The sequence below is a fragment of the Chelonoidis abingdonii genome, chromosome 23 (genome assembly GCF_003597395.2).
Source record: "Chelonoidis abingdonii isolate Lonesome George chromosome 23, CheloAbing_2.0, whole genome shotgun sequence".
Lineage (NCBI taxonomy): Eukaryota > Metazoa > Chordata > Testudines > Testudinidae > Chelonoidis > Chelonoidis abingdonii.
In genome coordinates this window covers 8008407-8033834 of record NC_133791.1, presented here as the reverse complement: position 1 = coordinate 8033834, position 25428 = coordinate 8008407, and the positions used below count along the sequence as shown (strand labels likewise).

General features: G+C 42.0%; 1 protein-coding gene across 1 annotated transcript; it reads right to left on the bottom strand.

Moving 5' to 3' along the window:
• Window positions 1-37: 37 nt before the first annotated feature.
• On the bottom strand, window positions 38-22689 carry UBE2J2 (ubiquitin conjugating enzyme E2 J2). The gene is made up of 9 exons (XM_032779992.2): window positions 22471-22689; window positions 18430-18560; window positions 18140-18180; window positions 17039-17141; window positions 16775-16913; window positions 15965-16045; window positions 9995-14311; window positions 4757-4876; window positions 38-1066 (listed from the first exon to the last, which is right to left on the bottom strand). Exons 2-7 carry the CDS (start codon window positions 18558-18560, stop codon window positions 14027-14029), a joined length of 780 nt encoding a protein of 259 aa, XP_032635883.1. The 5' UTR covers window positions 22471-22689; the 3' UTR covers window positions 38-1066; window positions 4757-4876; window positions 9995-14026.
• Window positions 22690-25428: the final 2739 nt, after the last annotated feature.

Genomic DNA, 25428 nt, shown 5'->3' with positions numbered 1-25428 from the left:
AATAATAAATACGGATGGCTCTTTTTTCCTCCCTTTCTCTTTCTTTCTTATTGAAGTTACTGCTGTTGAAGATGATCCACTCTGGTAGACGATGTCAAATAATCAGCACGCGCCAACGCGCTTGTCTCTGGAGAGATCCTCAGTTCAAGTTGGATACATTGAACCGACATGGATCTATTTGTTTGCAAATTCTGATCCACAGCCGCAGTTTGATCAGGCAAAGGGTGGGGGGAAAGGGAAGTCAGTCTGCTCAGCCCCGCAGAGCTTTCATAAATGGAAACTGACTAGGAGATTTTCCCCCCAACTCTGCCTTTAAAATTTTACCCCACCTGCACCAAGTCTTCAGATCTCAATCAAAATTCACTCAGCTATGAAACCTAGAAAGTCAAATGGCTCAGGGCAACTGATCAGGCCAGAGCTGACAGCACATAAGCCCAGGAGGGGGGTTGTGGGTTTGTTCCTTTTCAATGGGAGATTTCACCTTCTATCATTTAAACCCTTGCGCACGACTCAAAGGGTGCTCAATGGGGTCTGCCCATCCTTAGCTTAGTGATGGGACCCCTTCCTTAAACACCAGCCCCCATCAGTTCTCTTTTCCTTCATCAATGCTGGACGACGAAAACCCAAAGCTGCTACAATAGCTCTTCTCCTGGAGAAGCAGAACGCAGCAGAATCCAACCAAGGGCTCAGTCCTCTAGGGAAAGAATTGATCTCTCGCACATATCAAGAGTTAAAACTGGGAGAGACAAGGAATCCGAGGAGGTACTTAGGTCTATTAGGAGCAGACAAACTTGTCCCAAGCCAAACCCTGTCTGGCTTTATCTTTCCTTGGCTTTAAGAAGAGGATGAGCAATCAGTTCCTGTGTTGTAAACAGCTGTCAGGATGTGGAGTCTTGTGTCTCCCATCCTAGCTCCTTTCCATTCTATGCAAGACTTCAGGTCTCTCTCTCTAAGTTTCAATCATCTTGGATTTCTCCTTTTCCCAGCTGCAAATTGGCAAAGCCTTCCTCAGCCTTTGCTCTACCTCAGCAAATAAGTACTTCTTTCCTGAGAGTGTTTCCATCAACTTGAAGAAAGAAAGAAAAAAAAAGGGGGAGGGATCATTCTAATGAGCTGTCAAGCCTATTCTCTTCAGATTCCTATTAGAGACGCCCTGTAAGTGGACCTGGCCCTTGTGCCAGGGAAGATTTAAATCAGCACCAACCCCCCCACCACCACCACCACCACACTCCCCTTCATTATCTCAGAGGAATCGCAAAACTGCCCCTGGGAATGCGGCAGCATTAGAAGTATGTGGCTTTGAATATGCACTCAGCATCACAACACACACACATCCAGATGTCAGGGCTTCTCTTTTACTCTGTATTCAACTTCACTCCATGCGAACATTTTTCTCCAGACCACCCTGGATTCACCGTGTCTTTATTAAAGGCCGTGTCACCATTCCCCATTGCCTTCCTGAGGAAGATCTCAAAGCACTTGGAATACATGTGTGAGCATGTTGTGTTAATCAATGCCGTGCGAGCTAGGGAATAACCACTCTATTTTTTACAGATAGGGAAACTGAGGGACTGACCAGTAAAGTGGCACAAAGTTAGACACCGAGGCAGCAGCAGAGCTAAGAATAAAATTCAAGATGCCCGACTTCCAGTCCTCTGCTCTATCCACTAGACCATAAGGCACTTCCATTTTGCTGAGTATATCTCGCTTTTCACGACTGGGCTTATCCCCCAAGTAACACTGCTTAGCACTTATACAGCACATTTAATTACAGATATTAAAAAGCTTTACAAAGGTTGGCCAGGATCCTTACTCACCACTTTGCAGATGGGGAAACTGAGGCATAGAGCATCAAAGCAACATTCTCCTCCCACCTCACCCCACCCCAAATCAGATGGTGAGTCAATGCCAGAGCTGGGAGCACAAACCCAGATCTTTGAAACACAGAGATAGAGAAGCTAAACAGTTAACAACCTATCACCTATCCCCCTCAACACCCCCCACCCCAGGGCTCACATTCCATCAAAACTATGTGGCAGTCTTTATTTGTTAATAATATTTAACTTTCTTTGGCGCCTTCTCATACTTAAGCCCCCTTTTCAGGTTAGTTGTAGACAAGCCATGAATTTGTAAAAGTGCACTTGATGACACATTAATAGGGCAATCTGTCATATTGCAGCTAAACAGCCCTGACAGATCTACACACCATGGCAAGAAATGACATTCTCGAGGCTGGAGTGGGGCGATTTCTTCTTTGGTCTGCCGGTGCAGGCTGTGCTGGGCTGCATGCAGTGTCCCCTTTCTCATCCCAAGAGCCAGATGCCAAGGGCACCCTATACCCATAGGAAATCTGCTAAGGGCTTGGAAAAGGAATCCTACTCTCCCACCTCAGATCATCAGCAGATGCTCCTAACCCCCTATGGGCCCTTCTCCACAATGGACTGACCCCACCCCCACAACCAACCTCTCTTGCTGCTGCAGAGAGACACAAGCAGCCTGCCCCACTCAGTATAAGAGCACCCCAGCAGTTCCATCGCATGAACCTTGTACACCCAGGCAGACACAGGACAGTGTCCACTCAAAACAGCACCATGCCACCCATCCAAACAGAACCACTTTGCATTTCGCAGCACCTTCCAGCCAAGGATCTCAAAGCACTTGAAAACACAAAGTCTCATACCCACGAGGTAGGCAGCATTATACCAACATTACACTGGGTGAAACTCACACGCAAGAGTGAAGGAAGCCATGCCCTGGCACGTAGTGAGTGAATGGCAGAGCCAGGAGTAGAAGCCAGGAGTCCTGGCTCCTGGTCCCCAGCCATTATCTATGGGATTTCTAATGGTGAGGATTTGGAGTGAGACACATTAGGTTCTCAAATGTTGGGGAACTTAGAAAGAGCGTAGCTAAACGTAGCTAGCAAGTGACAAGCAACAAATGTGCACTGTCAGACAAGTAGGTTACTGAATATTAAAGCCATGCAAACTAGTTGAGAGGGAGAATTTTCCCCAGCTTTACCCCCTTCAGAAATCGGACAGTCATGTGCTCTGGTCACCACACCCCCATCCCTGAACCATATGAATCTTTACCTCTGGGACTCACCTTTACTTTCAAAGTGACTTTATATTGCCAGCAACAACAGGGTGGCAATTTCCAAATCTCAAAAGGTATGAAGACATTTGGAATCCCCCAGGCACTGCTTGCTCCAGATATACAATGAGGCCTGGACCCTAGGCCTGGGTGCTAATGATCATGTTTTCCATATGCTAATGCGCTAGTGGGCCCCATCCATACACTTCTGCAGGTGCCAGGTTACACTGTTGCTGCACGGACTATATAGATCTAGAGGATAACAACTTAGATCAGCCCTGAAAGCAGTGCTCAGGTCTTTGGCTTACCAACTGACATATCCCATTGTTTAAACCCAGTCACAATGTGTGTGCTTACACAAACAGCTTCACAGAACTAGGTCTAAGGGTTATAGATAAAAGTCAGAAACAAACAGCAGTTTTAAAGAAAGGTCAAGGGTTTGGGTTGCTGCAATTGCCTTTCATAACATACTTTAACATGACAGAATACGCCACATTCAGTATTTTGGGAAGTCTCCTTCCATGGATCCTTTGTACACTTCTAAATTAACACGCTTATAGTCTCCAGCCATCCGGTTCCAGATCTCATTTACAAAGGCCTAGATGGTGTTACAGCGCCACCCGATGACAAAGCACCACAATTCAAAAGGCACATCTAAGCCAAGACTTGATCTTATATTTGGCATTACTCTAGAGTTTCTCTTATTCTGTTCCCTTAAAATCTGATCAGGAATGTGGCATAAGGAGAAGGACTGACTTAGAGAATCTCAGTGAAGGGCTCCACATTTTTATTTTATTACCAATTTTGAAGCTAACAAAATCAGATGGGATGTTTTTAAAGGTTATAGGAACAGTAGGGAAAGGTGGGCTGTGATCGCTTTTGTTTGTTCCCAAGTAACTTTAAAAAAAAAGCTGATTTAAATAAAAGAAATAAAGGGACCATTTGCAAGCAATTAATGAATAGCATAGTCCGATGGCTTTTATCATGTTACAGGAAAGAAAGAATCTGGCAATTTCTCAATTTCAAAGCTACTGTAAGATCAAGAAAAATTTCATTTATATAGTCCAATTACGTACTAAAAACATCATTACACAACAGGTCAGAATGGTTCATTATGGAAATGGGACATATTGGGGAGGGATATTTAGGGCCCAGTCCAACTCCCACTGAGTCTTTCCATCTTCACTGAACCATTAACCAAACTGGAACAATCCTGTAATACGAAGGGAGGGGGTTAAAAACCCTGTGTAAACATTTACTCATTAAACAAGAATAGGATCAAAAGATCTGTTCCCATCTCCTGGATGTATTACATATTAAAAAAAATTACCTAAGCAGAGATTTCTCTGATAAACAGGAACAGTTTCAGCATTTGGTGAATGTTATTTTTATGATTTTTTTATGACTTTTTTTAAATTCCGGCCTTTTGATGGGAGCACGCACAACCTACAAACAAGGAATTTACAGTGAGGCACTTTTCCTTCTATACCAGTTCCTTTGCTGTTGTTTGGTTCCATAGATGCGAACAGGTGAAAGCAATTAGCAGGGATAATTGGAAGGTAGAAGATGGCCACACTTTTAGCCCCTCTGAAATGCAATGAAATAGATGGATTTTCCAGTGTCACTGCAAGAAACCATTCTTTCTTAAAACTGAGACTGTCCTTACCAAGCAGGAACAGTTTGTGGCATCTGCAGCTTCCTTATCCTAACGGTTTTCTTCCTCTCTGCAGCAGGCAGGTGGGTGAAGATCAGTTTCTCACATCCTCTACTTCCTCTCTTCCTGCAACTGAAACTTGCCCTGTTATGTTCTAGTCATGTGTCACCAATGCCCCCTACTGGCTAGATTCACATCTAAGCATTCATACAGCTGCAGCCAAAGGAATATTATTCCCCACATTTGTGGCAAGGAGGGGGACAGTTTTGAAGAATGACATGAGGGGTTATCCCTCACACAAGACCACAAAATTCTGGGAGGCTACAGCAAGTGATATAGTTATGACTACACATTTCATCCCAGAAGCAGGCCACATGTTTTGGCATGTGGCATGTGGCTATTGGCATGTGGCTAATGACCCGTTGGATGCATTAATTTATCTATTTAATTCACAAATACTGTCAGGATCTGGATCCTTTGTTTAGGGCAGCTGAAATGATGGATGCTTGTCCTTCTAAACAACTTAAGTTCAGAAGTGCTCTTTACACAATCCTTTGGACAAAAGTTAGGAATGCAGATATCTTGAAGAGGAAAGAACTAATTTAAGAAAATTGGGGAACATAGAAATGGACTGCAGTAAGAGCTGGTGTGAATCCAGATCAAATGTATTGACTTCCACGGATTTTCTCAAGTCACAAATGTAACATATTAGAATTAGCCCATTATTACAAAAGGCTAAATTCTATAGAGTAGAATTAAAAGATAACTGACAGGATACCATTAACCTGTTTTATCCAGCACTCAACTCAAAGATGGAAATAGCCATCTACTATAGATGCAGAAGGGAATACTGGGAACATGAAATATTTTCTATTTCAGACTGAGACAGTTGTGTATTCAGAGAGACAAGATGGGTGAGGTAGCATCTTTTATTGGACCACCGTCTGTGGGCGAGAGAGACAAGCTTTCAAGTTTTATTTTTAGACACCTAGGACCACTCTGCTCAGCATCTAATCCTATGCTACTCCACACTATACAGAAGAATTGCCTCAGACAGAAGACAAATTAGAACTCACTGTCCTTTTTCTTAGTGCACCATTTGATTAATTTCTCAGATGGAAGACTGATGGGTATGTCTAGCTGGATGTTGTGCTCCAACCACAGTGGTGGCTGCATTACAGTGGTGAAAGGATAGTGATTATATATAGATATAATAATTCCCCTCTCACCCCTATGGGTGGTATGTGTCTTCCTCAACCTCGGGTCCTCTACCAGAGGCCTGGGAGTTTGAGGGTTCTGCGCAGTATCTTAGCTGTTCCTAGCACTGCACTCTTCTGGACAGAGAGCTCTGATGTTGTTCCTGGGATCTGTTGGAGCCACTCACCCAGCTTAGGAGTCACAGCCCCGAGTGCTCCTACCACCACTGGGACCACTTTGGCCTTCACTTTCCACATCCTCTCTAGTTCCTCTTTCAGGCCCTGGTACTTCTCCAGCTTCTCATATTCCTTCTTCCTGATGTTGCTGTCACTTGGCACTGCTATATCTATCACCACCGCTGTCTTCTGGTCCTTGTCTATTACCACGATGTCTGGTTGATTGGCCAGTACCTGCCTGTCCGTCTGGATCTGGAAGTCCCACAGAATCTTAGCCCTGCTATTCTCCACAACCTTCTGTGGAATCTCCCATCTGGTCTTGGGAGGGTCTAGCCCATACGCTGTGCAGATGTTCCTGTACACAATGCCAGCCACTTGGTTGTGCCGTTCAGTGTATGCTGTTCCTGCCTGCATCTTACATCCTGCCACTATGTGTTGGACTGTCTCTGAGGCCTCTCTGCACAGTCTGCACCTTGGGTCCTCTCTAGTGTGGTAGACCCCTGCTTCAATGGATCTGGTGCTCAGTGCCTGTTCCTGTGCTGCTATGATCAGTGCCTCAGTGCTGTCTTTTAGTCCAGCCCTTTCCAGCCACTGGTAGGATTTCCCAATGTCAGCCACTTCTGCTATCTGTCGATGGTACATCCCATGCAGGGTCTTGTCTTGCCATGGCACTTCTTCTGCTTGGTCTTCCTCCCATGTCTGCTGCTGCCTCAGGCATTCTCTCAGCAGCTCATCTTTGGGGGCCATCTTACTGATGTACTCCTGGATGTTCCGGGTTTCATCCAGGACAGTGGCCTTGATGCTCACCAAGCCCCGCCCGCCTTCTTTCCGGCTGGTATACAGTCTCTGGGTGTTGGACTTGGGGTGGAAACCTCCGTGCATTGTGAGGAGCTTCCGGGTCTTCACATCGGCAGCCTCCATGTCCTCCTTTGGCCAGCTCACTATACCGGCAGGGTATCTGATGACCGGCAGGGCGTATCTGTTGATGGCGTGGATCTTGTTCTTCCCACTGAGCTGGCTCTTCAGGACCTGTCTTATCCTTTGGTGATACTTGGATGTTGCTGTCTTCCTTGCCTCCTCATCGTGGTTTCCATGTGACTGTGGGACTCCAAGGTACTTGTAGCTGGTCTGTATGTCTGCTATGTGGCCCGCTGGTAGTTCCACCCCATCAGTCTTGACTACCTTCCCTCTCTTCACTACCATCCGGCCACACTTCTCCAGTCCGAATGACATCCCGATATCCTCACTGTAGATCCGCGTCAGGTGGATTAGCGAGTCGATGTCTCGTTCATTCTTAGCATACAGCTTGATGTCATCCATGTAGAGGAGGTGGCTGATGGTAGTTCCACTCCTGAACCTGTACCCGTATCCAGTCCTTGTGATTATCTGGCTGAGGGGGTTTAAGCCTATGCAGAACAGCAGCGGGGACAGTGCATCACCTTGGTATATGCCGCACTTGATGGCCACTTGTGCAAGTTGCCTTGAGTTGACTTCTAGTGTTGTCTTCCATAGTCCCATTGAGTTCTTGAGGAAGGTCCTTAGTGTCCTGTTGACTTTGTATAGCGCCAGACATTCACAGATCCACGTGTGCGGCATTGAGTCGTAGGCTTTCCTGTAGTCAATCCAGGCTGTGCTCAGATTGGTCTGTCTAGACCTTGAGTCTTGGGCGACTGCTCTATCTATGAGCAACTGGTGTTTTGAGCCTCTGGTGTTGTTCCCAATGCCCTTCTGAGCTGTGCTCATGTACTGGCCCATGTGGTCCTGTAGCTTGGCAGCTATGATGCCTGATAAGACTTTGCATGTTGTGGGGAGGCAGGTTATTGGCCGGTAGTTGGCCGGTTCTGTCCCCTTGCAGGGGTCTTTCATGATCAGCACTGTCCTTCCTTGTGTTAGCCAGTTTGGGTGGGAGCCTGCTGCTAGCAGCTGGTTCATCTGTGCTGCTAGGCGTTCATGCACTGCTGTTAGTTTCTTTAGCCAGTAGGTGTGGATCATGTCTGGTCCAGGTGCTGTCCAGCTCTTCATGTTCTTGACCCGCTGCTGGATGTCTTCTACTGTGATGGTGACTGGTTTCTGTTCTGGGAGATTGCTGTGCTCTGTTCTCAGGTCCTGCAGCCACTTTGCACTGGTGTTATGAGTCTTCTCTTTCTCCCATATGTTCTTCCAGTACTGTTCAGTTTCTGCTGCTGGTGGCTCTGCTGTTATTGTGTTGTTGCACTGCAAGTGGGAGTACACCTTGGATGGTTCTTTGGAGAACAGGGCATTTACTTTTTTGGCCTCTGCTTCTCTAGTGTATCTCCTTAGCCTGGTAGCTAGTGCTGTGAGCCTTTGTTTAGCAGTCTCTAGGGCTTCAGATGGAGTCAGGCCCTTGTATTTTTTCAGTAGCCGAGTCTTATCCTTAATCTCTACACCCTTCTGTAGTTCCACCAGCTGACTAACTTCTCTCCGAGTCGCCTTGATCTTATCCTCCAACCTCATTTTCCAGGGTGGGTACATACTGTTGTTCTTCTTGATCGTGTAGCCAAGCATCTCCAGGATTACAGAGGCTGTAGCATATACCAGTTCATTGGTTTGAGTTATGGTGGTAGTAGGGATTGTCATGAGGGCTCTATTGGCATCTTCTAACATACTATCTGATGGTACTTCTCCACTGAGCCTTGGTAATCGGTCTCGAGGATTGACTGTAGCTAGTTTCTCCATGATCTTATGCCTCATATCAGCTGCTGTGCTCTGCAATGGAGGAGGTGGCAGTGAAGTTTCAGCTTCAGGTGTGGGCTGCACATCCACTTGTTCTTCCAGGTCTTCTTGAGTCTGGGATGTAATGTGGAGTTGGTCTATCTCAAGCTGTGAGAGCAGCTTCCTCTTTACTATGTTGAAGCGTTGGGTAACTAGCTGTTTCTCAGTAAGTGTGGATGTAGGTCTTTTGTCCATCCACAGTCCCCTCATACGTTTCATATATCCCCTCTCATTAGGTCTACTGTTGTAGTAGCATTCCATCAATTCCAGGTTCTCTTGTCTCGTCCATGAATGGTTTGTTCCAGTAGCCCACTTATCGTCAGATTGTCCTGGTTCCTCAACATCTGGCGCGGACCTTGTTAATCCGGGCGACGTCCGAGCCGGCATGACTCTCCTAGTTCGTGTCACTCTCATATTTGAGGTAGGCAGGTGAAGCGTTAGGGGGTCTTTTGCCCAAGGACCCCTACTGGAAAGTTGGGTACTAACCAGGATTTGAACCCCGGTCTCTCGTATCAAAGGGCGGTCTCCCGTATCAAAGGGCGGCGCTCTTAACCACTATGGCACTCTTAACCACTACGCTATCCAGTCGCTCCTGGATATATATATAGGTTGCAGAGGAATTGAGGCACCTCCAGGCATAAGTGGACTAGAGCACTGTTTCCCAAACTTGGGATACCACTTGTGTAGGGAAAGCCCCTGGTGGGCCAGGCCGGTTTACCTGCCGCATCCACAAGTTCGGCCGATCGCAGCTCTCACTGGCCATGGTTCGTTGCTACAGGCCAATGGGAGCTGCTGGAAGCGGCACGGGCCAAGGGACGTACTGGCCACCACTTCCAGCAGCTCCCATTGGTCTGAAGCAGCAAACCACGGCCAGTGGAAGCCGCGATCGGCCAAACCTGCAGATGTGGCAGGTAAATAAACTGGCCTTGCCCGCCAGGGGCTATCCCTACACAAGTAGCGCCCTAAGTTTGGGAAACACTGGATTAGAGGACAAGGTATTAACTGGACTTGGAAAGTATATGGTTTATCAGAAGTTTTCATATGGAAGTGTTCAGGCTGACATTGACTAAACAGGAATGAAGCACAAAGCTGAAATGCTGTTTTCTCTCCCAAACCCAGCCTAAATAAGACATTTCTTCCTTACCTTTACAAAGCGACACACTGTTGGCATTCAAAGATGCAGATGCAACACCAGTTTGCGCATCTTACGTTCATTTGTGGTTATTCCCCTTCAGGGTTTAAATGTGCATCAGCAATATAAGCTGGCACATCTGTATTTTAAAACCAGATCGTTGTTCTTCATGCTCTACTGTAACTAAACACAAGATGCTTTACCTAATGTACAGAAGAGAGTAATAAATTTGAGATGCTAGCCATAAACATTACTTTTCACAGAATATCAGGGTTGGAAGAGACCTCAGGAGGTCATCTAGTCCAACCCCCTGCTCAAAGCAGGACCAATCCCCAGATTTTTGCCCCAAGTCCCTAAATAGCCCCCTCAAGAACTGAACTCACAACCCTGGGTTTACCAGGCCAATGCACTTTTGGCAGAGTAATTCATCAAACTAAAGTAGCTGCTAAACATTAATTCCTCTACTTCCATGGAAACTAATACACCTGAACAGCCTATGTCAAATAAACCACCAGATTGAAGCCAAGCACCTGCCATTTCTAAATTGGTTCATTGAACATCTTCTCCTCCAAAGTCATCATTGAAAATAGTATGCCAGATGTTTTGTCATGATATTTAAGTGGGGATGTTCTCATCAGCACTTGTTTCCTCAGTAGCAAAAGGTCAGCCGTCTTTGCCTTAGTAATAGTTTTCCTATCCATCCAACATCTCTAGCTTTGATTTCTCCCAATGTTCCCTTTCCCAAAAAAAGTCCCATAGAAAAAACATGCATTTTAAACATGAGTAATTTCGTTTTTATTATGAATGGATAACTTTACAATGCAGTCATTTCTACTCCTCAAAAACATGTTTAAAGTTTGCAGCTGAGACATCAAGAATAGGCAGTGATGTAACTTCCTTGAACTGAAGATTGGCAAAAAATTTAACTACACACTAGTCCAAAAACTAATTCTGAAAAAATTAAGAAGGCTACAGTTGAGATGTCTCATGATCCAAGAGAGGTGCAAATCTTTTCCACCAACTGTGCACTGCAATCTTACAGAACTAAGGAAATGCAGCATAGAAGTGAAGGGTCAAGACATCATTTGTTCCAGTATGACGCACAAAAGGACAACTTTCAGGTTTATTATGTCATTAAGATAACATACTGCCTCAGGGCATGATATCAACATATTTGCATGGCAAAGAATGATTAATTCCATCTACTGACTTTGGTAACAAAATCAAAGTTCGGATACTGCATACCATAGTAAACACTATTTAAATTTACTAAAACATACACAGGAAGGGATAAATATTCTGCTACCAAAGGCAAGGAGCAAAGACATGTACCAAAATGTTGGGAGGGTGCAGCAAGTCTGCTAGCTTTTCACGGATGGCCCCCAAATCACTGCCAAGTCTTTTTATCCTTCTTCAGGGCGTTAAAGAAAAATCACTAACTGAAGATGAGTTCCACTTTTAAACAAAAAAATCAACAATTAATCTTTAAAAAAAAATGCAGTATATTCAGGATTCTATAATAGTATAAATTTTGCATTCTCAATTGAGGCACTTTTTTAATAAAAAGGACTCCACCTTCAGATACCCAGGACTAACTGCAAGGCCAACTTACTGCCATGCAATAAAAGTGGTGGATTTTTGAACAATGTCCTCCTGAGGTTATTAATCCTTTCCCCGCCAGTACATACATTCACACAGGGCATGAATGTACCAGAGCCAAGGTCTCCTTGCCTTCATCTTCATTCCTGTGGCCCAAAGAGCCTTCATGAGAGAAAGATACAAAATGCTGGGTAGCAGTCTGCTTAAACGTCTGCCTATAGGGAATGACAATAGCAGCAAAAGAAGACATAATGAGAAGCCTGAAACGCATTTCAGTGTTATGATGATAGAAGAGGCATCTCAACCTTTGCTACAGATCTGTATGCTTTCCAAACCAGTCTTTAAAACCCATAATTGCAAAACAGACAAGACATTTATTTTTCCCAGGACTGACAGAACTGGACAGTTTCTAGAAACAAAAGTTACAACTGGGGCTTCTCTTTACAAGAACAGATTAAGCACAAACAAGAGGCAAATTAAAGAGCAATTATAAATAAAATTTGATCAAAAACAAAACCAAGTTTGAAACAGTTTATAAATACCTTTTAAAATCAAACCCAGCACACGCTCCCCGCCCTCCCCCAAATAAGGTCTGTTTTAAAATGTCTTTAGTCTGGAGCTACTCCGTTAGTTCTGCTAACCCATACCTATTTCAGAGAATTGGTCACAGCACATATTTTCTGATTATCTAAGCTACATGGCTCATGGGTTTAACATTTTTTTTTTTTTTTTTTTTTGCAATGCAGTAATTTCAAAATACCAAACAGAAGCAGAAAAATCAAACATCAAAAACCTGCCAAAGAAAAACAAAACAAAACAGCCCAAATAAAACACATTCTTAAATACATGAGGTAACATTTATTGGGCTCTTCAGAACATTTAACACAATATGTGGTTAGGTGCAGAGCTTTCCATTCTGCCAACTTCTTTTACAGTCTTTGTTAGATCATGACAGGGAATAATATTTCATTTGCTGGGTGACTAAAAGTCATCGCCAATTATGAAAGACACAGTAAGATTGCCTTTATGATAAGTCAAAGCATTTGAATAAAGTCATAAGGATTTTCTCTTAATTACAATTTGTAATAAGGTATGAGCTGTAAAAGTAGCATTTCTGACCGTAAACTACGCTAATAGTTTTAGTGCATATCCATGCTATCATAACCTTGGCACCGCCCACTGGAATGCAATCCTCATTCAGTGATCATATGCATGGAACCATGCCTAAGAATTTAATTTAATAGAAGCAGAGGGCTTCCATAAGTCAAGCAAAATAAGAAATCTTAGAATAAGCTCTTTTTGTAATGGAGTTTGAAAACAGGGTCAAGTAATTTAAATAGAACTGATTACAAATAAATGGTTTAAGTTTACTGTAATTAGAGCACTTCAGAGGAATCCACTAGTCTTCTGAAAAGCTGGCTCAGTATTCAGTCTCCTTTTTCTTTCCTCATTAGGCCCTGAAGGGGCAATGCCATTTCACTCACTGAAAAACCCAGAATCCAAGGATATTTCATCTGAAATATAGACTACAATTCTTCATTGTTCTTTGCAGATATTTTAAACAGAACAGTGGCAAACATGTTTTCTTTTTGAGCACAAGTTGTTTCATTTTGAAATCACACTAATTTCCAAAATGGAAAATTGTAATTAAGCAAACAAAACCAAAAAGTTTTAAAAAAAATTTGCTCATGAGCACCGCCACTAAACCCATTTTAAATGCTTTTTGCGTGTAAATGGTTTTCAAAGGCTGCAACTGCAGTTCTTGTAGCCAAACTAAACCTTCTTAAATGTTACTGTAACAATTTAGACAAAACATTTAACCAACACACATTGTGTTACTTTCCAACTCATCTAATCATTGTTATTGACTACATATGCAATGACATTCATTCTCTATTATAAAGTGAACTAGCCGCTTTCTGTAACACCAACATTCACATTAACCAGGTCTTTCAGAAGTAAAGTCAGTGAGGAAACTTGCATTTTACTCATTCCAAACTTGTACAACTGACTCTTCGCAAATGAAATTCTCAGCTGAAAATGTATGCTGAACATATGATATGCATCTTCAAGTGTCATACTTTAAAAACTGTTCAATCTGGTAAAAAGCCTCATTTACTTAAAAGATTTCTAATTTCAGAAAACAAGGAGTAAGTGCTATAAAAATCAAAGCATTCAAAATGCCAGTTTCACATCAATAATGCTTTGACTTGCTAGTGAATCACTTAAAACTGTAGTGAGGACAAAGGAAATGTGAGCAGAACACCTTTTTCTTCCCTAACAAATCAGACCTGCTTCATTTTCCAAACTAAACCCATGAGCCAACCAATATATTACCTGCATCATGGTAGCACAAATATTTATCCCAGTGTCAAAGTCTGATGACCAGAGTCCCACTCATTCTGCAACTACCACTAATTTGGTCTTGGACTTCTGTTATGTTCCTCATTCTTGCGCTATGCTTCTCAGTACATACTTGACTGTGTAGGCAAAGGCTGCAAAACCAACTATAACAAACAAGTTCGCCAGTGCTCCTCCTAAGAGTCCATGGTTACGATTGGCCTGCTGAAGACCTGGGTGATTGGCAGCTGCCAGTGGTACGTGCCCATTAAGGAGCGGTATCCCATTTTGACCATGGTGTGCTTCCCCATCTGGGACAACATCTGGTAACGGGAGGGGTGGAGGTCTGTTATTGAGCTCTTCCTGTGCTTTCTGTTTTTGTTTGATCTCCTGGAGGAAAAAAATGAAAGGAATCATTGGAAGTGAAGTCGATTAAGCTGTCTGGCAAGTCACCTTGTGTCTTATCAAAAAGTCTATCCAGGCAAAGAAAGAGACTGATACAGAAGATATTCCTTCTTCATGTATATCCAGGGGCAGCTCCACAGAGACAGCTTCTTGTTCATTTTTTATCCATAATGAAGTTATAAAAGTTAAGAGAGGAAGGTCATATAGTCTACAGGTCCCATCTAGTCCTGGATTGTTGTTCCGTATACTATACTTTCGAATGCTCTGTATCACTCTAAATGTCCTAAAAAATGGGGATTGCACAATTTCTCGAGGTAACTATTTCACAGAGTAATGAACTTCACTATTAGCAACCTTTCCATAATACTCACCCTAAATGCTTCTCTCTTAATATAACCCCATTATTTATTTATATCCATTTGAAAAGACCTAAAACAATTCTTCACATTCTTTGGAGGTTTACCCCTTCAAATATTTGAAGACTAACTACGACACCTTCTCGTGGTCGTCATTTAGCCAAACTATGTTTAGTTTTTAAATGTTCACTTGTACATTTTCTATACCTGGTTTAAAATTTGAATTTTTTCTGATAATTGGGACACATTTTATTCAGAAAATGTCTTTTAAGACTGCCTCTATATTTGCCACTATGAAGACCCTTGAGTGGGAAAATGTAATTCAAGTACTTTAAGAGTTACAAATAACCCAGCAATTCCCAAAGAACTGAAATGGAAGAAAAAGGAATCCGCAGAGCATTGTCTCATGTTTAGGCCCCAAGTAAATCTCTTACAAGTTAAATGTATAGATACTCAGGTTCTGACAACAATATCATTACCACTACAGGTTATCAAACTGCACATCTTAATCATTTTGGGGCTATTGGGAAGAGAGCACTGTGAAGGACAGAGGATCTCATGTTCTCTGGTAACTCTGTTAGCTGATTATAGGGAAAGCAGATTCCAATGCTCCAGTCCAAGACTAATTATGAAGGGAGGAGGAAGTGAAAATGAGACCCCAGAGCTCAGAAGGCCCCAAGGAAAAAAAAAAAAAAAAAAAGGCTACACACTACACTATGGAATGTATACAGATGTGTAATGGAGAATGTAGGTAATCAAACTCTGAAGTCTAGATCGATTTGATGCACTGTTTCAAAAGCCCTGACGGGAGGTCTGGACCTACTGACTGATTACTCAGCCCAGCAATTCCCTTTGTGCCTGTGAATACTGCTAACAGCATTAGCCAGGCTCGCTCTGTTCTTCCCCAGGCTTGCATCCAAATTATGGCTGTCTCCCCTGTATGAGTCCAATGGGAGGAAGTGCTTTCTGTAGATTCTCTCTCTTCTCTAGCACATCTATATTGGACCGTTGGAATCTGTCCCTAAATGTACAACTTTTGATTCCCCAAGCAACAGATCTTGGTATTTAAATATAGATTTTTCTATCTAGAGAATCATGTTTCTAATTTTTATACACACTGAAAAATCAGGCTGCTTTTAGATGGGTTTCAAATTGGACACCCAAAACTGAGGAACCTAAAAGTGAACAGTCTCTTGAAAATCCTGGCCAATTAATTTGTATAATCTGCATATTTATAGTGATAAAACATGGAAGTCAGAAATAATCAAATGAACTTTCTTACCTCCACCACTTCAGGGAACAGCTCACAGAAGACTTTATCTTTTAAATTAAATGCTAAGCTTTCTGCAGCAAGCTGTCTTTTCTATTAAGGAAAGAAAAAAGGAACGTCAGCTTGAAAATTAAATTTTAAAATATACATTAAGCATTAAAGCATCTGGAGGATATTTCACATAAGAAGAATGCTAAAAAGGTGCTAACCTACTACTTTATAATATCTGTAGCAACTTCACATTTGTGAATACAGACTCATTGGTAATGACTTTCTATAAATCCCACTCTTCAGAAGTTCCTAGCTGCATTTTATTTGAATGCTTTTCCATTCTGTGTCTGCCCAATGGTAATTGGAGGGCAAGAGGGGGGGAGCAGCGGGGAGAAAGTGCCCAATAAAGTAGCTACGTTTTATGGAGAACCTTCACTTCAAAACAATCAAAAGGTCTTGTCCAGAAGGGCGAGAAGAAAAGGTTACAAAATTCCTCCCTTGGATCTGAAAGACCGATCTATTTAGCCCAATGTTGAATTCCAGCTAACCTATTAATAAAACAAATATTTCAACGTAAAAAATTAGCTTTGTAGTCAGGAGCTGTGGCACTCAAGTTACATTTCCCACCTGTGATCCAAACCCTTGACTCTATGCTCCTTTAAACATCCTCATTTTCTCATCTGCCCTACAACTAAATTCAAAGGAGGGGCCAGGTTTAGAACCCACGACTGCTGGATTCCAGTCTTGTGCCTAACCACTGTGATGTGCTCAACATACCCTGACCTCAACAACAACAATTTAAATTAAATAAAAGATATATTAGAAGCTTACTGTGAATTCTGAGGTTTCTATGCTGCCCAATGTGGGGCCCTTTTCCACCATAAAACTAAGAAGGCCTGTCAAGATTGTTGAGACTGACCAAGCTGGATTCCATGTATCAGGGTGGAAATCAGTGATTGAAAGACACAACCTTCAAAAAGCAAAAGAAGCAGTGCACTTTATTCCTTGCCATTAGTAAAAAGGGAAAATAATACTACATGTGATACAAAGTTTCAAAACAGATGTTAATTAAAAGTATTAGAAGACAATCCTTACCTTGTATTGCATTTAAATCTTCCATTAGGAGTTATCATATAAATACTAGGAGGTTTAAAAGGAAATTCTCTGGGGAAAATTAGTTTTCCATGATAATAGCCACCTGTATTGTATATAAAAAAGGAAAGATTTGTTCTGCACTAAGGAAATGCTTTCCTCAAATACTTACAATGTTGCAGCAAATAAGATTTAAAGGTACATTTACTATATACACACTCCAAACATTTAAAAATGAATCAACTTAGGCCCTTCACTGATACAAATGATGGTCAGCACCTCTGGGAAAGACATATTTTGGAGGTAATATTATTCTGACATCTGCATAAGGCAAGCTATGTTTTCTAATTGTCAAGTCCTTATTTCATCTACACAGGGTTCTCCCTAAATATATTTAAACACATATCTGTACAAATGGCAGGGTCTTGCCCGCTATCATCATGCTGGACATTTTAAGCCCACCGAAAAATCCAATTTCAGAAGCAGATCCTTTGGGTGAGGCTGGAATATACAGCGAATTATTATATTTAGGCAAATTAATTAGATATGATACTCAGCCTCTCCAGGGATGTCCTTTACCAAAAAGCGTGCATGACTCAACTCTAATAAGAGCAGAGTATATGATAAGCCATAAATAAGTTATTAGAACTTTCAGTTTGTTTTTTAAAGTAAAATCTGACAAAACTGGCTATTTTTAACACTGTTCATCTTGGCTACCAACCAACTGGGCTCCTTCTGTTTTCCAGACGATCTGTGGCAATCGCTAAAAATCAGACTTCTTTAAACAAAGAACTAAGGGTGCCACATAAAAAAGATCAGAGAGAACTGTGCTAAGACTCTGAGGAATGCTAAGGGATTTCCTAGAATTACTTGGTGCTACAGGGAATCAGAGGACAATGCTAATACTATCTCATTTCAAGAGGCTTACACGAGTCAAAGGCAAGTATTACAGTTTTATGATTGAAGTAAATCGTTGTGCTCATACATTGAAAACCACTTCTATTACATAAGACAGACCCATTCACACAATTATGTACTACTACTCATCAAATACAGATAGCAATATACAGCATGTGCATGCTTTTGCAACAAGCTAATGTTTACCTTCATATGGAGTCATTTCAGGTCCTCGGACAACATAGTGCCTAAAGGAACAAAGGAATTTTGTATTAGAGGTGGGAAACCCAACACATTGTGTATCAAATTTTCAAAGGGAAACCCATTTATAATTTGTGTTATCTCAGCTCAACAGCTTCATATCCATCTCCTTTTACTACCCCTCACATCAAAAAAAGATTCCAATACAAAAATGAAGGTGTATATGAAGCTCAGACTTGACAACCCAGATGGTCTGGGTCTCTATGATCGTAAGAACAATTCATTTGGATTCTTACCATTCAAGGATATTAGATGGGAGGGGTTCAGCACAGATATAAGGCACTGGATCTTTTTTAATTCGAAGGTAGTCCTGCTTAAGTCTCTGCGTTGCTGTTGTTGGTGCTCTCTTATTACTGTTATTGCTCATCTAGTTTTTAAAAAAAATTATAAATAGACATGACAGCAATGTAATCTTACCGATAACATGGTTGATGAAAGCAACCCCCCTCAAATAAATGGTGGTCACAACTTGTTCTTGCTGACCCACCAACAAGACAGACTGCAGGCAGCAAACTCAATTTCTGTCAACTAGTGCTAGACTTTCTGATCCCAAGGACTCAATGCAGTTAGCTCTGTTTAAACAGATTAATGGATACAAAGGCTGGTTTGAACAATGTATCAGAAATTCAAGAGCACTATGTTACAACAAATACACCTGAACATCAAGTCTGACCCTGATTTCATTTGATTGTTTCCAGTACCGAGAAATAATTTGCTTTGTATGTTTATTTTTTCAAAGAGGACAAAAAACACTCCTCTTAATGTTTTTGAACTCTGAGCCAAGGACTACTTTGCACAAACTAATTTTATTTTTTATTTATATTCTGGTAGCATCAAAAGTGTTAGGCACCACACAAATATAGAATACAAAAAGTACCTAACTCAAAAACAAGACAGATATAGATAAAAAAAAGTAACCTTCCAAAAGTACAATACATTTTCTTCCCAGTTTCCCCTTTGCAGAACACCTCCCTCTCCAAACCCTCCTTATTTCCAGCTGCCAGTCAACCTGCCTCACAGTCCATCATGTCCTCCTTGCATCTTCCAAGTAGGAAAACACTCAGCCGACTTCAAAGCAACTTCCTTTCGAATAGCTAGTTCTCCAGTGATTTCCCACTTTTCAGACCCAAAAGCTTTTTAAAAGAAGTTCCACTCAAACCTGTACATATGGTGGATTCTTAAATATCACCGCCACACTGTATGTACACATGGCAAATTTAGAACATCCTGTTAGCCAGCCAGTTTCCAGAGATAATGCATTCATGGCTCAGAGGTTTCTCTAAACATTAAAATCAACCAGAGAAGACTGTTACCCAAGAGTAGCAGTTACTGTTAAGACAAACAAAAATACACGACATGAATGGCTCTGCATTATGCAGAATTGAAAAATCAATCTGGTTTTGTGCCAGAGCACCAACTGAACAGATTGTGATGGCTGACACTCTTGACACGCTAAGCAGAAGATTCGCACAGCAGGGCCACTAGAAAGACTACTCAGTGACATTGTGCACATCAATTTTAAGACATTTGTTATGCACTCAAGCTCTTGCCTACCTTTTTGTACTTTGATTTTTAAAATAATGTCCCCCCAAAGGAGAGAAAAGACAGTCATTTACTTGTAATTGGTTATCCTAGTAAGTTTCATAAAAACTAACTAGTGTGACAATATATTAATTAACATAGACCTATTTTCTCTCCACATTCAATGTTATCTAAAAATTGGAATTGGAAATGGAAAAACAAAACCTACATTTTTATTGAACACAGTTTGCGTAAAGTTGAACCTCCAGCCATCTGGAGCAGGGTTTTTAGCAACTAAATTCCTCAAGAGTTGAATTCATTTCTTGATTCAGTATGTGTTCAAAGCAAAATTATTTTTTATCTGTGCTATGACTCTAAAAACTTTGAGAAACCCATTATGAAGCATACTGACTTTTGGGTGAAAGATGCTAATATAAGAATCATGTTGTCTGCTTTAAGACCCATTAAATCAACAGAAAAGGCATTTTCAAATCAAGTTATGTGCTCTCCGATGTACACACAGCTCCTACTGAAATCAAAGCTGTCAGTAACAAAGGGAAGTCTTGTGTCTCTCCTGGGAAGAAGGGAAGCAACACCCCTTCTCAATTAACATCTCTAGAATATACACCAATTAAAAGCCTACCATTCAACTTTTTTCATACAATAAATCACAAAATCAAGGAAGTCACTTGGCCTTATTCTTGGAAGTTTGACAACTTTTATAAAGGTATGAGACAAAGCTCATTTAACACTGTAGGAGACATGGAAGTAAAAAAAAATCCCACAGACAACATTCAGATTTTATTAGGACCATATTATCACATGGTGTCCCTTGAAATCTGACTAGTGTACAAATAGATGTATTCTCCCAAAAGATCAGTTTTATGTGCCTTAGGGTAAAGAAAAAAGAAATACAGAGAAAATAACTGTGGGGCATGGTGGGTTTTGTTTGTCTCTTTTTTAAAAAGGAGAGTAAAGTTATACTATAGGTTGGACATGAAACCCCGATTTTGGGAACATCTCATTAAAATAATGAGCAGAGAAATTTACTGATGCTAAGGATGAACAAATCAGTACTCAAGGATATATCACTCTTAGGCTGCATTCCAAGGGTGGTTAAGAAAGCCTGTGAAAATTTCTGTTCTACCTAAAGAACTGTTATTGCTGGTAAGGATGCAGGCTACCAGAGTTAGCTTTTACTAAGCTTTCTTTATCTGTGAATGCCAATTACAGTACAGCCCAGGGAGAAATACTGGTCAAATTAGTAAACTTCTGTTTTGGGGTTATACCTCATGTATGAAATGAGCAGTTAGATCCCAGCTTTAAACAGAGAATTTTTCCTCCAGGTCTGAAGACAGCTAATATGGATATTAATTATGAATTTTATGACTATACAACAAGTGGTAACACCCTATTTTTGACAGGCGTTAAGGGGAGGCAAATGAAGTTTTGGATGGAAGAAATTAAAAATAAAAAAATTAACATCTCATACTTTAATTCAAAATCTTATTCAACATATTTGCTAAAAAACTGACTTTCACACTGTGGATTTTTGTTTTGTCTTTATTCTTGCAACTTCCCCCCAGAAACCAAATGAGATTTCTGTTCCTGCAAACTGCACTACATGGGCAGACCTCTGTGCCCCCATGAAGCCCCAGTGTAAGTCAATGGGGGTTCACTCACACAGAGGAACTTGCATGAAGCTGGCTAAGTGAGGAATTATAATTGTACTGTGTCTGGCAGTCAGAAATCTTTGAGAATGGTGTGACTTACTGCTTATAGGTTGCATGAAAAATAAAAAAAATATATTGTAACAACAAATATATTTCTATACAGTATTGTTGTCCTCCCTCGCAAATAGAGACACTTGTAATTCCCTTAAGTTAAAAGGAAAACATTTACAAAATTGAAAAGAAACATATCTGGGATGTTTTAAAACGCATTCAATGGGAATAGCTTTTGTTTGGAATCAGATTTTCCTTTGTAGCGTTTCTAGATAGCTTACATAGACATTTGTGTGCCTAAGCACCAAAAGCGGGACCCACTCCTGAAAACTCTTACTCACTTGGATATGGGTCTGCAGGATCTTACCTGATGAATGCAGATAACCAAGGAGAGGGTGACTAATGCTAGTTAACGGGTCTTTAAAAGATCTTTGCTAACAGATACAACTTTTTTTTATTATTATTTCTAACCTGACAGTTTTCCTTGAAAAACAGCTCCTACCCCATCCCCGTAAAAAATTCACTATGAGAATAAACCGCTCCCCCACAAAGATTAAACAGCCCGGCGGAAATGACACCACAAGACCAGGGGAAAGTAAATGAACACATCCCGGTGAGGAGCATCCGTGCTACGGCTGGCCTAACCCCTCTCATCTTCTTCTACCCAGAGACCGGCGATGGGGGGGTCACCACCAGCCAAATCCTGCCAGCGGAAATAACCGACTGCTCCCCTACAGCCCACTCCCAGGGACCGGCTCCCCGATCCCACCAAGGACCCAGCAGAATCGGGGAGCGGGCGCTCAGCCCCGCACCCCCCGGGAGAGGCCCTGGGAGAACGGGCCTCCCCTAGCCCAGAGTGGGCTCTGCTGGGGAAGGGCGCAGCTGGCTGGTGTCGGCACCTCCCCCCCGCACCCCCGCGAAGGGCTCCGTTCCCCCCGGCCGGCCCCACACTCCGGCCAAGCGCCGGCAGCTCCCCGATCCCTCCCCTGCGAGCCGCCCTAGGCCCCTCGGCCCGGCCGGGAGCCCGCCTACCTCTCGCTGCTCAGGCGGGAGCCTCGGCCGCGCGGTCCCTCGGGGAAGCTCCGTCCGGCCGCAGACGCCGGGGAGGCGGGAGAAGGAACTTCAGGCGGGACACAGCAAGCGCCGGGATACGGGTCCGTCCGCTGCCCCCCTCCACCGCCGCTACTATCCAAGATGGCCGCCAGAGGGAGGCGGAGCCGGGCCAGAGCCGGCTTCCCCTTCCGGGAGGCGGGACCGAGCGCGCCTCTGGTGCTGCCAGTGGCGGGAAAGGTGAGAAAGCCTTGTAACTTCCGCCCCAGCGACTTCCGCTTCCGGCCTATAGCTACGTCCGCTTCCGCTCCCCTTCTGTTAGAACTGAGGCGCTGTTTGCGGGGGCCGGCCTGTGTCGGGCGGGGGTGTAGGCTCCGTGGCGCGGGGAGCCCGGCCTGGGTCGGGCAGCCTGTCCCGGCCCGCCAGCTTCGGGCTTCCTCCTCCTCACGAGCCAGGGATCTGCCGCAGGGCAGCGTTGCCCATTCCGGGCCCGAGCCAGGCCCCCGCAGCAGGAGTGGGACTGACCAGTACCCCGTGGCGGGGGGATCGCTTGTTAGTTTGCCATCGGGTTTCTGAGCCCGCCGGGCCCCCGTCTGTCATCTGCCAGCACAAAAACTAGGGTCTTAGCTGTTTTTAAAGAAAAGGTCCTAATCGCACTTAACGTGACTCCAGGGGCTGGGGCTTTAAGGAAAGCTCCATACGTGGCAAGACTTGCAAGAAAATCAGAATCCTGGCAGCGTTGCCATATTTGCATGATCCTTTGCCATGATGATGTCATTGTTATGTGCGGCATCATTTGTGCTGTGGCCCAGTGGTGTTGCATTAATTTGGCCTTGGTATCATAGCGTTAAAAGATGCCATTACCTCATTGTGCATTACATGGCCATAATTGCTCTCTGGCATGATGCTGCTGTGGCAGGCTGGTGTAATTTCATTTTCAGGTGATGCAGTGTCTACTGATTTGTGGTGCTGTTGCACTATGTTGTCATTGTACAGATACATTTGTACATGACCTGATGCAGTAACCGGGACTCTGTTACAAAACTTGATGCAAGATGAAGTGTTTTACTGACCTGGATATAGAGCAAAAGCAGTTAAAATACTTGTGCAAATAGCTCACATCAATAGGGCAAAATGTAATATAAACCAAAAAGACTTCAAAAATGTAAAATGAATTGACAAAACAATAGTTCTAAGGATACTGGTCTGTTTATGTATTTTAAGGACATAATTAACACAATCACCATTTACACACTTAATACCTTCACAGAATGAATATATGTTTCCTAAATACAATATCTGATAATATAGATGTTTAAGAGATGAGGTTTTAGTGCTTCTGTGACTGAATAATTTCTAGAATACATTTATTTTATAATTACCACCTGAAATTATGCATAACTTCAAGGCATAATTTATACTAGTGCATCAGAGCAGAAAATACACTTAAAAACACTTTTTATTTTTTACTGTGTCAGTTTATTTTGGATATGCAAAAACTTCTCAGGACAGCCACATTTCTAAATAAAGGATAGAAATATAAAGAACCACAGTATTGGACTTCTTAGAACATGTAAATGGTTCAATAAACCACATACAAACAACTCCTCTTTTGTCAACAGGAAAACATGCTTTAATAAACCACATACAAACAACTCCTCTTTTGTCAACAGGAAAACAAGCTAACCAGGAATTGAAATCTTCCTTAATCCAAGGAAGATTTAAATATTTATTTAAGATTTTGCTCAATCAGATAACCTCATGAGAGGCACTTCTCATGTGAAATGCTCCTGTTGAAATCAATATCAAAACTGCCACTGACTTCAATAGGGCCAGGATTTCACCCATCATTTCTGCCAAGACAAGGACAGATATACATTCTTACTCTAGTTTTCTTCCCTAGAGTAAAACCAATAAGCCTAACCCTGGAAAAGAACCAAATGCAACTTCTCCCATGTATGCTGCATTTTGTCAGGCAGCAATATGACAGACACCTCCAATGCCAGTGCACTTGAACCTTGCTAGGAGCAAATATATAATATCACAAAGAGATCCAATATGCCTACAATCATAAAACAATAGCTTTCTTAAGGAAAAACAAATGCTTAAACTTAACCGAAGGTTTAAATATAATAGAAACCTTAAATCTACTTAACTTTAATGAGCAATGTTACATTTTTTAAACATTCTTTTTATTAAGATTTTAAATACATAAGCAGCAGCACTCCCCTGTTGAAGCCTAAGATTTAAAGAAGAGCAAAGATAGGTTGTGTCCTGTAGTGAAAATAAACAATCTCCTTGTTCTTCAGAATAAAGTGCCTTGTCTCACAACACATGACTAAGAAAAGGAGCTAAGTAACATGTTTAAAGCCACAGAATCCATTGTTTGGGTAAATTCTTCAGGAGACATAAGGAATAAAATACAGTATTGTCCCACCCTCTGTAAGCCATAGAACAGAAAATCCTGGAAAGAATGGGATATGTTTGCTATCTTTTGTATTTCTCATAGTAAATACAATTCCAAGTGAAATGCAAAACCGGAGTTGTTATATGAATACAATTAAATATTTCTGGATCTAAGAAGTACAATTCTGCAGCTTTTTGCATTCAGGAGAGTGAAGTGAAAAATGGAGAATAATTTATTCTTATCCCAAGCTGAGCAGCTACTTAATTTGAGAGGATTTTGGTAGTTCATTTCAGCTCTTCAGGCTAGCTGTTTTTCCATTTTACTGTATACTTATTAACTTCTTGTATCTTTACCTTTCCTTTCATCTTCCTGAGATAAATGTAGCTTGAATGATAGTTCTTTGTTACTAAATATGTGAGGTTTGCCAAGCCTTGAGGTATTTCAGCTCAGTATATATTGCATGACATGTTTTGAATGTGTATATTTATTTCACAGCTCAGTTTAGTAGTAGTCATTTATCCTTTTCCTGTGAC